At 35.3% G+C, this 18,069-nt stretch overlaps 2 protein-coding genes across 4 annotated transcripts in view; both read right to left on the bottom strand.

Moving 5' to 3' along the window:
* The window catches only part of LOC124527579 (gamma-taxilin-like), a 697,565-nt gene that overhangs the window by 28,028 nt on the left and 651,468 nt on the right, over positions 1 to 18,069 (bottom strand). The gene's annotated exons all lie outside the window — the stretch shown is intronic.
* On the bottom strand, positions 6,325 to 16,725 carry LOC124527576 (RNA-binding motif protein, X chromosome-like). The gene is made up of 8 exons (XM_047100671.1): positions 16,617 to 16,725; positions 16,050 to 16,156; positions 13,590 to 13,764; positions 11,768 to 11,917; positions 8,740 to 8,854; positions 7,549 to 7,674; positions 7,385 to 7,473; positions 6,325 to 6,629 (listed from the first exon to the last, which is right to left on the bottom strand). Exons 1-8 carry the CDS (start codon positions 16,723 to 16,725, stop codon positions 6,325 to 6,327), a joined length of 1,176 nt encoding a protein of 391 aa, XP_046956627.1.

Here is an 18,069-nt window from a genome sequence, read left to right as displayed (position 1 = left end):
TTGTAAAGGGAAACCTTGGAAAGGAATGTCATGTGTGGTCAGGATGGGCTAAAATTAAAATGAATGAATTTTAAAAGTACACGGGGTTAAGATTGAAATTGTCTGTCTTCTGACCTAAAAGCTGGGGGAAATGATGGCGATACTCTTGCTGCTGGCCTCCAAATGCTTCATATTTGTGTTCCTTCAAAGCACAGGAATGGATGATGCCTGTGCCATATGAGACATAGAGGACTATGATATATCAAAGACTTTTTATCAGGACACATGGGAGTCATTGTGCTACACTTAGCCCACTGTATGCTGACCTGTCCCACTCTAGTGACTTCAAAATGGACACCCACATGGCTGGAACATATTTATGCAGAGACTGCTGAAAAAGCCAGAGGAATAGAACTCAGCTTTGGCCCTTTAGCCCACCCTCAATGTCCAATTGTATCCTTACAAAAAAATGGTTTTTGCCAGCATTTTGAAATGTAATTGTAAAGAGGAACAGTTTTTATTATGATCTATAGCAAGTTACTATTGGGCCAAATTAAAATTAGTGCATCCTAAAAGTAGTGCCACCAGGGGAGTCTTGCTTGGTCATAGTCAATATCCTAAAGTCCCGCAGGCAGGAAGCAAAGGGGTAGATGAAACCAGGGAAGATGGGTCAGTTCTTGGAGGTAGGGTCATACCTAGATAAGACTACTACTCCCACCGCCTCGCAAGACTGATGGGGCTTTTTGCTGCCAGTTGTACAGCTAGCCAAAATGGGGGGCCAGGAAATGAGATTTCTCCTGGCCAACTATTGGGGTCAGGAGATGAGGCTTCTCCTGGCCAGCTCTAAGAAATTGAGGTAAGAGAAGCCTTTTCATCTTTTTCCTATAGATGGGTAATTCCCCCACCACAGCCAATACTCCTCTGGAATGCATTCTAAATAATTGGGATGATTTTGATCCACAAAACCTAAAGAAAAAAGTGACTCATTTTCTTTTGCACAGAGGTTTGGCTCCAACACAAATTGGAGGAAGGAAAAAGAACCCTGAGTGTCAGAGGGAAATATCAATAATACTACCCCCTACAAGGGCACGTGGGTGGCTCAGCTGATTAAGCATCGGACTCCTGATCTTGGCTCAGGTCATAATCTTACGGTTTGTGAGCTCAAGCCCCACGCTTGGGTCTGCACTGACAGTGTGAATTGAGCCTGCTTGGGTTTCTCTTTCTCTCTCTGCCACTCCCCCACTTGTTTGTTCTCTTACTCAAAGATAAATAATAAACAATGAAAATAATAGTATCATACAATTGGACTTGTAAATATAGGGGAAATGGTGAGAAGTCCCCTATCTTTAATGTTTTTGGGGATTTAAGAGATCAGAACGTGTATGCAATGCAAGGTCAACTCTGGCTTACTGGCAGTCCTTTCCAAGACCCAGCAATAAGATTACCTGTATCCACAGCATATCTGAAAAGGATGAAGGGAAGTCTTCCACCTCACCCCCCTCCTGGGGTCCTTGATCTATATATCGAGACTTTAAATGTGCACTTTAAAATGCCGCCTATCTTATCCAGGCCCTCCCTGTGATGTAGCAGGTTGTTTCTCCTACAAGAACCTAGAGTACCGGAAGGAGGGACACAAAAGGCACCACCATGATAAGATTACAAGTACCTTTTTCATTCTAATATTTAAAGCAGATAAAAAGAAATCTAGGTAAATTTTCTGATGATCTGCATGAGTATGTAGAGCCTTTTCAGAATATTATGTTTTTGAATTGACTGTGAAAGATATATTGCTTTTGTTGAACCAGACTCTTAATGAGACAGAAATGTAGGGTTCTGGCAGCAGCAGAAAGATAGGAGGATGAGATATCATGAGATATTATCATGAGACTAGTTCTATTTGGAACTTCTAGTTTCCCACTGGGACCCAGGCACTACTTTCCCAAGATCCTAACTGGGACTATGACCATCCCACTGAGGAATGGTATTGCCACAACTCCCAGGCTTATTTTGGAGAAATTAAGCTCTAAGGTTAAACTTTTAAGTTATCCTAAATTTTAAGCCACTCTTTATAGACACAGGATGAAAACCTGGTGGCTTTCCTGGAAACGTTAAGGAAGACTCTCGTTACATACACAGGTGCCACTGGTATCTGGGTAGCTCAATTAAGCTCAGCTCAGGTCATGATCTCCTAATTCATGGGTTCAAGTCGTGTCAGGTTCTGTGCTGGCAGCTCAGAACCTGGAGACTGCTTTGGATTCTGTGTGTGTGTGTCTCTCCCTCCCCTGCTCATGCTTGCTCAAAAATTAACATTAAAAAACTTTTTAAAAAACATACGGTTATCTCCCTTGACACCCCCAAAGCTGATTCTAAAGGACAAACCTGTCACTCAACTGGCCCCAGATACTCATGGAAAACTGCAAAAATTATCTGGGCTGGAAGGGACCGTGGAAGGGCTCTTATGAGCAGCCAATTCAGTATATTATAACTGAGGTCAAGAGGAGAAGGAGGAACAGAAAAGGAGGCTTAAGAAAAAATCTAAGGCTTTAGTCATGGCCTTACAAACTATGTCAGACCACACTTCCCAAGGTCGTGGCACCAAGTGCCATTTATGTGGCTATTAAGTGCACTGGAAACTAGGATGTCTTCAGAGGGGACAAAAGTGAAAACTCTGTAAGTAGTCCATGCTCCTTGTGTGGAGACAGTGAATGGATATCTGAATGCTCTTGAGGACTTCAGTCTTGGAGGGCTCAGATAACCAGCGTCCTTGAAAGGAACCGATGGGGCCCAAGACTTCATGGCAGCTCCCCTGAACCAACTACCGGTCAGAAACCCAGAGCCTCAGCGTTTAACTCTGGATTTAGTGGGGGAAAAGTTTATTTCATTCCTACGCTGGAGTCTTTTTCTGTCATTTCCACTCCTGGCCAACCTTCCAAACACAGCGTTAATTAGAGGCATCTCCAGAAAACTTAGGACTAAATTTTCTCCCAGTCCCTGTGTGTATACACTGAGATTTGACTTTTTCACAATGTTTTTTTATAATTCCAGAGAGCCACACCCAATTGCTACAATAGGATATTATGACTGAACTAAGAACTACAGTGCTCCTAGCTGCAGGACAGATAAACAATTGCCTAAATTTATAATATTCTGTGTATCAAAGATGTTTTTCCTTGAGGTAAAATTAAATATGCCTCGGAGTTGCTCCTATGGAAACTAGATGGTCAAAGGGAAAATTGGGGATTGAGGACCATAAACCAGTTTAAGGACTTAAGTATTCTAATCAATAGTATCATGAGATCTGAATAAGCATAGAAGACGGAAGAAAAACCATAGTTTTAGAAAAAATGACCAAACACATCAGGGACTTTTTGGATGGTTACAATGTGTCTTTCCTTCTATTGGTGTGACCTCCTCCCCAGGAGGCTTTGCATTTGGAATATTGATGTTCCTGGTCTAATATACTTTTTTTCTATTCAATTCATAGGAACCACCACATGCCAGAAGACATCCAAGAAAATCATGCCAGCCCATACATTCCAAATACCCTATTATTTTGGACCTCTGGATTGACCTCTGAACCTGCCCTGTTTCTGTCAACCCCATTCAGCAGTAAGCAGTTAAGACTGGTCGCTGTCCCTATTCCTAACAGCAGTTAGGAGACACATGTTCAGTGGGGGGGAATATGGTAGGAAAACATGGGACTCAGTAGGCAGAGAAGGAAAGGTTAGCACCTGAGGTCCCTGGGTGGGGAAAAACATACCAAAACAATTTTGGGAGTGTCTGACCAAAGCAAATCCCTTTGGGTATAAGGTTCCTCTAAGAATGGTACAGACACCACCAACTCCCTCTCCCATTCCCCTCAGGAATTTGAAAATCAAAATATCTAAAAAAAAAACCAACCTTTCATAAAACTTGTGTTACACGATGCACATTATGACTATAGTCTGATCTCTAACGCAATGGAGTCGAGCGAATCAGGAATGGACAACCCAAAACCTAGAACTATCCAGCAAGGGCAGAGCCTGAGAAGGAAGGAGCGGCAGGCAAAAGGGATGCTGACCAGAACCTTAAAAATGGACCATTTCCTATACCCACAGGTATTCGTATTCAAATGCCCCCTCTCTGCAAAGGCAGCTTTCCTTCTATTCTTTCCTTCTACTTTGTTAATATTCTAATAAAATTTTTCCCGCTGCTCATTTTGTGTTCACCTCTTCATTATTCAAAGCAATCAGTGAATTCCAGGATTAAGGTAAAAAAAAAATCCTGCATTTGCAAAAGCAAATGTGAAATCTTTTGCTTTTCTGTTACATTTTCATATATCTTAGAGTTAGTAGTATTATCCAGGCCTTCCTAAAGAGGGAAGATCTCAGAGACACAACCTAACCTTAAGCCTTAAGGAGCTGGCAAAAGAACAGCAAATAAAACCCAAAACCAGCAGAAGACAGGAAATAATAAAGATCAGAGCAGAAATTAATGCTATTGAAAACAAAACAAAACAAAACAAAACAAAAAAAACAGTAGAACAGATCAATGAAACCAGAAGCTGGTTCTTTTAAAGAATTAACAAAATTAAGCCACTAGCCAGTTTGATCAAAAAGAAAAAGGAAAGGACCCAACTAAATAAAATCAAGAATAAAAGAGGAGAGATCACAACTTGTAACACAGCAGAAATACAAACAATAAGAGAATATAAGGAGCAATTATATGCCAATAAAATGGGCAATCTGGAAGAAACTGACAAATTCCTAGAAACATATATACTACCAAAACTGTCAGAGGAAGAAAAGGAAAATTTGAAAAGACCCATAACCAGTAAGGAAATCAAATGGGTAATCAAAACTCTGCCAAAAAAACAACAGTCCACGGCCAGACAGCTTTCCGGGGGAATTCCAGCAAACATTTACAGAAGAGTTAACACCTATTCTCTTGAAGCTGTTCCAAAAAACAGGAATGGAAGGAAAACTTCCAAACTCTATGAAGCTGTCATTACCTTGATTCCAACACCAGACAGAGACCCCACTATAAAGGAGGACTACAGACCAATTTCCCTGATGAACATGGATGCAAAAATTCTCAACAAGATATTAGCCTACCGGATCCAACAACACATTAAAAAAAAAAGTATTCACCACCACCAAGCAGGGCTGATTCAACATCCGCAAAACAATTCACATAATTCATCACATCAATAAAAGAAAGGACAAGAACCATAAGATCCTCTCAACAGATGCAGAGAAAGCATTTGACAAAATTCACATCATCTTAACTCTCTATAAAGTTAACTGGTTCAGTTCTGACACAGGTAGAAAACTGATTTTACTACCATTGTTCCCACTCTGGTCATCTGCTTTAATCTGGGAAAGGAAATGGATACTTAATTATAAGATTTCTAGTATTTTTGTTTCCTCCTGTATCGAATTTTTCTTTCAACTTATACCATTCCTTTGGAATGATAAAGTATACATAAAATTTTAAAGTAATGAAGCAAACATTTTTTTGTAATCCATTTCTCAAACTGTTTTACACATTTAAACTTGCAAACAATATATAAATGGCTTAGTATGCCCACATGGAAAACAGGCACAGCTTGCTGTGGAAAAAAGAACATGCCACTTTATATTATATGCATTTATATTCATCAGACACAAAAAGAAAATTAGGCAAACAATGCAGTTTACCTTCCATACACATTTGCTTTCTCATTTTTTTAAGTCAACAGTAAAACCACATAGGAAATAACCATTTAATGGAAATGTTTACTCTGAAAATCTTAATACAATTACATTTAAAAAACTTCTCTAGTTTTCATCAATTAACATTAACAATTATGAAATTACTTTCAAAAATGTTTTTCATCTTATCCAAAAATATCATGGAAGGAAAGTTAACGTATGCGTCTCCCAAAAGTAACATTTTTTTTCCTTTCAGGAGTATAGATTTTGTATGCATTTATATTGTATGCATTTATTACCAACACAAAGGAAATTTTCAGGCAAACAGTGCAATTCACCTTTCAAACAAATTTGCTTTCACATTTTTTATAGCTAAATAGTAAAATAATAAAAAGGAAATACCATTTTACAGAAACTTATGCTAAAAGTTTTAACAATACAGACAGTGTTTTCAAATAACTTCTGTAATATTCCTTAATTAACACTAATTATTATGAAATTACTTTGAATGTTTTCTTCTTACCAAAAATGCATGGAGGGCAAATTAAAGTATGCCTGCCCCCACAAGGGTAACATTTTTCTTTTATTAACCAATGCAATAAAGCAGAAAAAAGTAGCATTTAAAATTTCTCTTTGCAAAAACAAACAAAAAAAACTGGCACATAACTTATTTTTAGTATTTGCTACGGCCTCCTCTTTCAGATCGGTTTCCCCCATGACCACCTCTGGAACCCCCATAACTTGAGCTACCATATGATTCACGAAGAGCACGGTACACCCTATCCATGGAAGGTGGAAACCCTTGTTCCTGTCTGCCACCATGCTCACGACCACTTAAATAGAGATCATTCCGGCTGCTTGAGTAACTTTCTCTACTTCCACCGTATCCATCACGTGTGCAGCTACAACCATCATAGCGACTGCTTCCACCGTAAGTTAGAGGAGGTCCTCGTGCTGGTGGTGCACCACGGGAGCTACCTGCAAAGTCAATGACCAAGTAAAAACAACTAACTACATGACAATTTTGGAGAGTATCACTGCACTGTGATTCTAGTTCAAGTACTAAATATTTGGAAGAGATAGGTTTTTATCTGCCTCTGCTGAGAAAATATTATGCTGCACTAATCAAGGTATTTTAAACTTAAAAGGAAGTATAAATGTAGTATTTTTCAGGTTAAACAGGTTATTTGAAGTAAATGTTCTATCAGTTTCTGAAAAAGGACTGAAATCCTGATCTTCATGTTGTTCTTATTCTTTCTACTGTTGAACACTGTCCCTTTCTTGTTATTTAATGTGTATTTATTTTGTGATAGAGTATGTGCATGCACAGGAGAGAGAGAGTGGCAAAGGTTGAGAGAAAATCCTAAGCAGGCTCCATACTGTCCGTGCAGTGCCCAACCCTGAACTCAAACCCATGCTGTGAACCATGAGATCATAACCTGAACTAAAATCCAGAGTTAGATATTTAGCCCACAAAGCCAACCCAACCAAGAGCTCATCCCTTCCTTGTATTTAAGTATTTTTTCTCTAATTAGGGATAAGAGGAGACTGCCAGTTTAGCCGCAAAGGCATTGTTAGTTTAAATGTACTATTAAAGTAATTCAAGGATCTTCAAACTAATCAGAGTATCATTCTATAGTTTTCCCTTTGTGGAATTAGATGTAACAATATATATACCAATCTTGCCTGTTAAATCTAATTCTATGATTTATCAGGAAAAACTGGACTCGTACCGTAACTCTCATATGATTCTCTGTAAGAGCCTCCACTTGAATGTTCAGAATAATCTCTCTCACGACCTCCACCATAGCTATCACGATCACTAAATTTAAAAAATATTAATGTAAGAATTAAGACTTTCAAGCAGCTATTTGATAAAAATGACAACTTTCAGTACCTATATCCTCTAGAGTAATGTTCATCCCGAGAACTTGAATGGCCATAGTAACGGTATGCATAGTTTCTAGGTGATGGAGAATAATCCTTGGTGTCCCGGGAACTTGGATAACCTCTGCTCGAGTAACTTAAATAAAGAAGTAAATTGTTAAAATGTAATTTCTATTCCCAGAATATATTTTAAAACTCTGACCAAAAAAAAAAAAAAAACTTTTTTCAATGGGCACCCTTGAATACACTTTTTTTCCAAAGATGATACACACATGGCCAACAAGCACATGAAAAGATGCTCAGTTGATCATTAGCTAATAAATACAAATCAAAATACTACCTCACACCTAGTAAGTTGGCTATAATAGCTTAAAAAATGGAAAATATCAACTTAGTATCAAGTTAGTGAGAAATTCAAACTTGTACTTCGATGACAGAACTGCAAAGTTAAGTACAATCCATGTAGGAAAAGTTAGTTCCTTAGAAAATTAAACAGAATTACTACACAACCATGAATTTCCACCCCTAAGTATACACCCAAAAGAACTGAAAACAGGTACTGAAATACTATCAAACAGGTTCAAAAATGTACTATGATGATAGTAACCCAGATTATATTTATTATATACACAACAGAATATAATAAGCCATTAAAATAACCAGAAGGATTCATACTACAATACGGAGGACTACTGAGAACACTTATGCTAGAGGAAAGAAGCCATATGGTCTCATTCCATTAGTATGATATATCCAGAATAGGTAAATCAACAGAGACAGAATCAGATGGGTGTTTGTCAGGCTCTAGCGAAGGGTGCAGGCAACCCTTAATGTTACAGGGTTTTACTGTAGGATGATGAAATATTTTGCAAATGGGTAAGTGTGGCAATTATAGAATGCTGTAAATGTACTAAATATTTCTAAATTGTTAACTTAAAAATATTTAGCTTTATGTTAGAACTTCAACAACAAAATATGCATTATTGACAATTTATATACTTTGTTTTCCCTTATGTATCTTTTTAAAAAGTTAATTAATTTTTGCAAAAGAAAGAGCACACAGTGTGACAGAACCTCAAACACACTCAGAGCAGAGCCCAATGTGGGGTTCGATCTCATAACTCTGAGATCATGATCTGAGTTGAAATCAGGAGTAGTATGCTTAACCTACTACTGAGTCACCCCGGCACCCCTCCTTTACCTATCTTTAGTATTGTAACCACCATCTCTTGGTGACATATAGTCATCTCTCCGGGAAGAGACCGGCTCTCTGCGTGAAGGACCTCCATAGTTTTCTCTTCCATGGGACAATGGACCTTTAATTTAAAGATTCTGAAGTAAGTGTCTCAGTAACTTTTATGAGATCAAAACACTGATTTCTTTCCACAATTCTTACAGGTTTCTCCTTTAGGATATTTATGTTCATTTTTTTGTCTGCATCTTTACATATATTTCTTGAATGTTTTATCTTCTGATATCTTCCACTCCATATATAAATTTTGCATAATCTTTAAATTACCATCAACTGCTAAAAAAAAGTTCTAAATATAAGCAACTTTGTAGCTACTTCCACATATTCAGTGATTAAATCTGCCTATTTTCCTCTGGCAGCTTTTCTCCTCTATTTGCTATGGTTTTACTTAATCTATCTCTTGTTCAGGTTACCTGAAAGTCTACTAATCATTATTTTTACTCTCAGTGTTCAATATACTCTCCATTATAAGATCCCATTACAACTGAAGTATTCTTTTTGTATTCACACCTTGGTACTGCAGTCCTAGTTAAATGTTCTGATGGCTGTTCAAAAACACAGTATTTATAAGGATAAGTTATTTTAATTTATTTTCAAACTCCATCTACACACTTTCCTTGGTCTTTTAATGTTATTCTTAGCCACTATTTTAGGTCTCAAGATACTCCATGTTTTCTTATGTTTTACCTGTGTATATATACTAACACTGCCAAGAATACTTGTTCAGTGTCCTGAGTATTAACACAGCAAAGGCGTTAAGTAACTTTAATGTATTAAATAATTATCCCATTATTCATCAGTTTCCTAGATTGTCTTTTCTGTAGCCAGCTTGCTGCATAATTAAGGTTCAATTTAAAACTCTCCATTTCTTTTATATATCATTTCTTTTGTTTATTTCATCTCTTCATTCCATTAAAAGAATAGTGCCTTTTCCTGCTTTAAGAATCATTTTCTATTTACAACCCCCACTGCAAATTTCTAGTACATGCATATGTAATATATCCTGCTTCCTCTATGATTTTGCTAATTTACAATGTTTTCCTTTAAATTCCTAAATGTTCCTGGTTATCACCTAAACATTCTCCATGGCTTTCCATATTCCATTATCCCTTCAAAGCCAGTATTTCTTACAATGTTTAAACCAAAGATTCACATGCAATGAAATCATTCAGTGATTAAAACTGCTCCAGCTAGAAGACATTGCACGCCCCTTACTTCTTTTTACATTCATAGGAATTGCTAATGAATATTAATAGCACAAAGAATAGGTGTAAAACCTTCAAACTTCTCACTGACTGAAGTACGTATGTATCTTCTTTCAGCTAGAGAAATGATTGACTTCCAATTCATCCCACTCACACCAACAGGAGTATCATATCATAGTGTATTACATTTCAAACTCTTTACATATACGATATTTTCTAATTTACCACACCAACTGGTAGATAGCTTGGTCTTTTTAATGATGGCAATACTGATTTCTAGGGTTTCATTAGCAATACTTTTTAGGGGCTAATTTGAAAGTACTGTACATTTTTCAAAATAAGAAAACTTTCTCCCATAAATATTCTCTTCATATATTAATTCTTATGGTTAGTTCCTAGAATTCAACCTTCATTTATTTATTTTTTGGCTCAGTATTTAATTCTTTCATTGGAAATGTGTAGGCTTCTTGTGTATTTTGTCAACAGCAAAATACACGTAATTACAGCAAATTACACTTGACGTTCTACCAGATCCTCAGAAGGGTAAATATGATAATGGCAATTTCTATATAGCAAAGTTTAAATAGCAATACTAAATTAAGAGAACTAAAGTTTTCAGATTTCTCTCAATTAAAAGATGGTATTTATTTCTTCACTCAAAAGTTTTCCATGCCCTCTTGCTTCCTTTTCTGTTCAATCCAAAATCTTACACCTACTTGTCAAAATTGTGTTAGTATATTTGAGGATACTCATCTCTTGCTTTGTCTTAAGTAACTTGAAATTCCCTAAGGACTGCTACCTAACAATTTAAAACATGAGCTCTCCACCAATCTTAATGTCTTCCATGTATTTTATAACTGAGCTCTCCACCAGTCTTAATGTCTTCTATATATTTCATACCTAAGTGCACTTCATATTCCCCCAACTTAAAATGTCAGTCTCCTTTAAGTCTATCAAGCCTTAATTTTTTAAATTAAATAACTATCCATGTGTACAGTACCTTCCCAGCTAATTTCTAGATTTATTAAGCATGAAATACTTATATAACATATTTCCTTCCCAGTGAGAGAATTCTTGGTAGCAGAAAATATATCTTCTATGTACTTACATATTTCTTTGTATACTCACAAAACAAAAACAATGATTTACACATAAGCATTATGATTTTAATACTGAGCTTTCTGATAACTTTTACACTGGGGCATTACTAGCACAGATCCTTTTGAAGAACTCACACTGAGGTTAAGTGTGTATCCACCACCACCCAAATTTCAAGCAAAAATTTTATAGCAGAACACCATTATGGTCCAAACACAGAAAGAAAAAAAGAAGTACTGTTTTGTTTATAACTTGTAGTTACTGTTTGTAACTAATTAAACATAAACCAGGTGATCAAAATACATAGCCAAACTATGCTATACATGAAAATATTCTCTCATGGGACACTTTCATGAAAATATTGACCTTGAATCCAGGTGAAAAAAGCCTGCTAATCAAAGCATGCTCACAGGAACTGTCAGAAAAATGAAGAGTTCCATAGCAAACATAGCCCTTAAAGGCAAAATTTTCCCCACTGATGTTTGCTAATTATCTATGCATCTACAGTTAGAACCTGAACAATTAGTTCCTCACCAAAAATAGGTTATGATCACTAAATAAGCCCCATATGTTTCCTCACATTCCACTGTGCTTCTTGAAATTTAAACACTCAGTTTAAAATAAGTGATTTTCATTTATAAGAAACTATTGCCTTTTTAATTTATAGAATTTACCTCTTCCTCCAATCCCTCTATTGCTACGTCCTGGGGCAGAAGGAGCAGATTTTTTTGGAGGAGGACCTCCACTTCTTGAAGATGAACCTCTTTTAACTGGGAAGGGTCCCCTGGAAGAACTCATGTTGAGATTAACATATTCACGATCATCTGTATTTAAATGAAATCTTTTTAGTAAGTAGAATTTTTAATGATCAAGTTTCAATTATTGTTTAAATATCTTTACTACACAATATTATCGTTTTAGGCATTCATCTTGTATAAACTAAAAGTGTTTCCTAGTAAGACATAAATAGAAGTCAAAGACTTCTTATGAAAATCAATTTGGAAAACCCAGAAAAATTTTAAGAAGCATTTTATATTCATATGAAAGAGACACACATTTGGGGAACACTGAAAGAGTGGAGAAAAATGGTAAGTAATTGCTCTATTATCCTGGTGTCAAGAAAGCTTTTGAAAAATAGAACACATAGGCATAAATAGAGTTATTTTAAAAAATGGAAAGGGGAATATATTTCAAAAATGAAGTATCTTGAGAGTAAATTAACATACTATTCTTAAAGTTCACTTACAAAATAATAGCAATTTTACGTCAATGAAAAAAACTATGTTCTGTTCAATTTTAATAGTTTAAGATATACATATTAAATCATCAAAAATCATTTGTTTATCTTTTCAACTAGAAAAAGTCCCCAGTATTGTTATAGGTAAGAAAAATATGAATATTTTGAAACATGGGAAAAATACTAAAATTTTCTCATGACCAATTTAGTGTGTTTTAAAATGGGTCAAACTTTGCAATTCCACTTTAGGAGCCATTTCCTAAAACTCACACTTAATTATCAAAAATGGAAGCCCAATGTTTGATTTGAAGACTGGTTAATAGAAGAAATAAAGTTTATGTGGTACATGAAGCGACTCCCTTTCATAATGAATAAAAAAGATTTCTCTGAAAAGTTCGTAAATACCATTTTCAGTAACTCATTATCCCTCCCACACACGATAAAGGTACATACTATTTGTGAAGCAGCAGCTTTTAAATTTCTTTCTGAATAAACCCATCTTCAAAAATCTAAAAAAAGCTCTATATTATTTCCTATATTTTCCCAAATCCAAGGTTTTTTTTTTACAAAAAACCAAGGAAGAAAACCCTTCTTTCAAAATGACGAGATTTGCATAGATGTTTGCACACGCACACATGGAAAACAATACTGCAAGGTTAATCCTGAAATATGAAGTATTATGCATGAAACATGTATTTTGAGTGATTTTACTTTCTCTTGTGTACTTTTAAAGACTCCCCAATGTTTTTGTGATGCAATGAAATAACTTCCACAATAAAGAAAAGATGGATTTTCAAATATAAGCCAATAATTTTTTTATCTAAGCTCTATGTCCAACATGGGGCTCAACCTCACAGCCCCAAGATTAAAAGTCCCATGCTCTACAAACAGAGCCAGCCAGTCATTGTTATGAACAACCAATCTTAACTTCTATTAAAACATACAATCAATAAAAATGAGTACTGAGGAAAAATTGTTGATTTGACTAGAAATAATTGGTAATACTGCTAAAACAAACTAAATTTAGTTTGGTATCTATGCCATTTCACTGCAAGATTATTTTTTGCACATTACCTATTTCAATCATTTTTTAAAACTATAAACGCTTAGCATTTATTACTAATGTTAATTCCTCATCTAATGAATCTAACAGTTCATCCATCTCATAAAAGATGTAAATAAAAACTGAAGTAATTCCATACATTCAAACTTACTGTTTTCCAGTTCTATGGTTGCATCCTTGTATTTTAAAACATTACCCAAGTGTCCGCCACGTGAGGGACGCACTCTCACTCCCCCACTTCCTCCTCTTCCACAGCTTGCACTTTTTGAATGGCCTCTGCTTCTTGGAGGAGGTGGTGGTTTCTGTCTACCACCACTTTCAAAAGATGGTTTGTTGGCTTGCTCTACTTTAATTGCTTTTCCATCCAACGACTAAAAACATTAAGTATAATATAAGTATAATATTAAGTATAATAACCATAACATTACACCAATTTAAGTTTCACAAATGAACAAATGAACAAATCCAGTAACTACTGAAACTAAAATCAACTTAAAGATCAATGTGTTTTGTTCCCCAAAGCATGTATTTTATTGACCAGTCTCTTCACTTGCCAAATATGAGACATTTGACAAATAACTTCCCTCCATGAAGCCATTCAATACACAAGTACATATATATTTTCTAAAACTCTTGGCATTTCATCCAGTATTTAAAAATTAATAGCTCTCTTGGGGCGCCTGGGTGGCGCAGTCGGTTAAGCGTCCGACTTCAGCCAGGTCACGATCTCGCGGTCCGTGAGTTCGAGCCCCGCGTCAGGCTCTGGGCTGACGGCTCAGAGCCTGGAGCCTGTTTCCGGTTCTGTGTCTCCCTCTCTCCCTGCCCCTCCCCCATTCATGCTCTGTCTCTCTCTGTCCCAAAAATAAATTAAAAAAACGTTGAAAAAAAAAATTAAAAAAAAAAAAAAAAAAAATTAATAGCTCTCACATTTCATGAAAATACACATTTTCTACCATATAGCTCATTTCATTTTATTATTTCTACCATTTAAATTTTCCAGTGTCCCAAAGATATGTAAAACAATTGGGTATGTCACTTAGAAAACAAGTTACCAGTATTTATTCAGAATGATTATATTCTGTATTACTGTTATTTCTTGTTAAAAATGAACATTTACCAATACAATGGAGCCATATTTACTTACCTAATAGTTTCCTTTACTTTTCTTTAACAGTACACTTATTTGGTCTTTAATATGTTTTGTCATACCCGGTTCTTAACTCAGTTTTGTTTTAAATATGTCCCTAAAACACACCGTTTTAATGTAGCACTTCATACTCTCCTTTTTCAGGACTACTTAAATTTTGTAAACTCTCAGAAATTTCAGAATGGTTTACCTTTTACACAGACCCGAACTATTTTTAAAAACGTAATTTTTAGTAATTGTTCCACACAGAGAAGCCTGGGTATCTCCGTCAGTTAAGTGCCCAACTCTCTGCACCTCCCCAATTCTCTCAAAATAAACATTAAAAAAATAACTGTTGCACGTAAACATTCTGGTATTTTATATTGTTTTTCAAAAAGAATCTTAGGTCCTAAATTCCTACTGAGACTTCACTGGGCCCTACCCCATCTAAACAGCCACAACTAGCAATTCCACCTTGCGGACTCAATTGCTGTTTCTAGGTCCAAAATATTTTCCACAATTTATGCAGGGCTGCTTCCTTCACAAAATGCAGGATTCAGCTAACATCTGTTTATCTTCGTGTCAACTCATTGTCAACTCCCCCTACTAACTAAATTACCTATTTTTTCTAACGTTTTTGTGTACAAGAAAATAATTATATTTACATTTTATTTTTATTTATACATTTCCTATCTTTTAACTTGGTATACAAAAAAATATATTATCTTATTTATAACCATTAGTTGCATTATCAATGGCTGGGACTCAATAAAATGCCTGGTGAATGAAAGAATTTAAGAATAACTTCCATACAAACCCCACGTTCTTATACTTAAAAACCAGAAATCAAAGTAATTTTATAAAATATTCTAAGTAAGTTTCACTTACCTCTGTACACAATACAAAATCCTTGGCCAAATACAATTTCTACAATGCAGGCAAACATAAACTATCAAAGTAGCCATTTTACAAAAATCACTGAGTATAGAATAAAAACATACTAAGAAAAGAAGAGCAATATTAGACATGGGTTAAGAGTGAATTATTTTTATAACCACTTTACTAGTTTACTCATAATTGCCTTAAAGACAGCATCCCCTAATTTGACTGTAAAGATCCTGCTCAACTATTAATTTTTAAGGATTATTTTCCTAAGTAATAGGAATTAATTTTCTGTACTCCTCTTTCTAGGCTTTTATGGTATAGAAATCTTCCATGAATTTCAATAGCTTTTTTATGAAGAGGAACTTATTTCTACTGTAATTTTGTTTATGTAGGTTTGTTTTACAGTTTTAAGTTTTATTCTTACATTGCATTACTAGTTTGGAAATAGGTTCACAGATACTGCTCAAGCTTATATTCATGTCATTTTTTCCAACCACTCTGCAGGACTTATAGGACAAAAAGGAAGAATGACAATAATTTTGTCCTATGTGTAATTATGCCACCTTTTAAAAATTAGGAAAACAGAATCTAGAAATAGTATTCAATGAAGAACAGAGCTAGAAAATTATCAAAGAAGTGTTTTACCTTTCCATTCATATCTTTGGCAGCATCCTTAGCATCAGCAGGGCTCTCAAAAGTGATAAAAGCAAAGCCTCTGGACTTCTTTGTTTCCCGATCCTTCATCAAAATAACTGTAATCCATATAAAACTTTTAAATTTAATGTTACATAAAATTTTTCTTACTCTTTTCAAAGCTACTAATCAACACTTTGACAATTTTTGTTACGTCTTCTTTTAATTTAATTAATATTCTGGATGTAATAGTTAACCACCTTCAGAAAGGTATGTTAAAAACTTTCCATTTCAATCATTATGATTAATCTACAAAGCAACAGTGAAGAACTCTATAGTTAGCCTATCATCACATTTCAATGCTAAACTTATTACTGTTCCTTGTTTTCCATTCTCCATAGTAAGAGCCTCTTAAATGTCTCTTACTTCGTTCACTGTTCTAAGTACTTTCCCAATATGAAACATAAATATAAGAAAAAGTGTTCAGATAAGCTTTAAGACAGAAAAATAATTTTTGCATAGCTGTTCAGTTATATACATTTACTTTGAATATTTACATATGCTAGTTCTAAGAATTACCTTCCACTATGGGGCCATATTTCCCAAATACAACTTCAAGAGTCTTTTCATTAGTCTCGATACTGAGGCCTCCTATAAACAGCTTCCCAAGCCAATCAGCTTCCATCATTTTGCTGTAACTAATTAAAAACATTATATACATACACATTACAAACAATAAATTATAAGTCAAAAAGATCAAATTTGATCACACAGTGTATGAAAAATTCAAGTTACGTACCCTACCAAAGCTCTATTTTGCTTTTTACTTACAAGAAAAATGAAACTTGTGACGTAAACAGCAAAATGAACGCCAACTTAAGACAAACTCTGCTTATCTACATAGATTTCATAAAAACTTATAGTGGTAAGACTACTGTAGTTCCTTTGGCTATACTATGGTTTCACTTTTAAAAGCAAAATGTGTCACTTTCAGTAATAACAAATGTGTATCTGTATACAACAGTTAACGTCTAACTTTTAAGTAAACCTCAATACCTTAAACTTATTTTGGACTTCTCCCCCTGAATCTATTCTCATTTATTTTGTTTATGTATCAAACACTCTTTATTTACAGTAATTTGTTTAAGATATTTTTAGAATGCTAAGTCATAAAGTAAGGTCAGAATTAAAGCCTTCTGAAATGCAAATTAATCTGTGACGAAACATAGTCAAACTTTAGCAAATGCCGAAGCAATTGTGTGATTTAAATTAAACTGGCTATTAAAAATTTGACAATTCCTATCAGGTGAATCAACATTTTGACATCTGGTTAGTAAACCATAAATTTATAATCACAGTAATTAAATATTGTGCCTTTATTTTTCAGTTAACACCTCACGGGTCAGATAAAACGTTAAGAAAAAAAAGTGCACATTGATCAAAATGGCGCCCTGCCGTCCGACGAACAATGCACGACGACCCGCCTTCACACAACTGAAAAAAGCCAAGAGAAACAGCAAAGGTTGTACACAAGGCCATTAAAAAGGGCTGTCTTTGCCGAAGTAAATGGGTCCGTACATCTCGTCCTAACCCCAACACGTTTTTAACCCATACAGATAGTTCACGGACAAAATCCGGCAACTTCACGGACTTTCCACCGCGGCCCCAGGAACACATTGCCAACAGGAACAAAAGCAAGACTACTTTCCAGTAAATACTTTGAAACCTAACGCCTCTAAATGTTCTATGCACACATATATTTACACTTAATTTATCAATTAAGACTTACTGAAAAACCTGACAGAAAAATCAAAGTTGGAATTACCACAGCTTATCAATTTACATGAAAAGATATTGCTATGGGCTATTTTTCCTGAGGTATAAAACCACCCATTGTTCCTAAAATCCCGAAATTCTTACCTTTTTAGCTCCTATTTTCCACAAGCGCAACTTAAGCCGCTACCTTAGCGACCACTAGCTAAACTAACGGCTGAGAGCAACTGCGCGACCAATTTAACGAGGTGAAAGAACC

This window comes from Lynx rufus, unplaced genomic scaffold (genome assembly GCF_022079265.1).
Source record: "Lynx rufus isolate CCGP_SWC_20201006 ecotype Redwood Valley unplaced genomic scaffold, mLynRuf1.p SCAF_51, whole genome shotgun sequence".
In the NCBI taxonomy this organism is placed as follows: domain Eukaryota; kingdom Metazoa; phylum Chordata; class Mammalia; order Carnivora; family Felidae; genus Lynx; species Lynx rufus.
Note: the sequence above shows the minus strand (reverse complement) of the source record. Positions and strands in the feature narration are given on the sequence as shown.

Excerpts from the sequence above, each read along its gene's own strand:
- LOC124527576 (XM_047100671.1), bottom strand. The coding sequence starts at position 16,725 with ATGATGGAAGCTGATTGGCTTGGGAAGCTGTTTATAGGAGGCCTCAGT. Across the intron at positions 7,474-7,548 it reads CATTACTCTAGAGGATATAG|TGATCGTGATAGCTATGGTG; the intron begins GTACTGAAAGTT and ends TTTTAAATTTAG. Across the intron at positions 6,630-7,384 it reads AGAATCATATGAGAGTTACG|GTAGCTCCCGTGGTGCACCA; the intron begins GTACGAGTCCAG and ends TTGACTTTGCAG.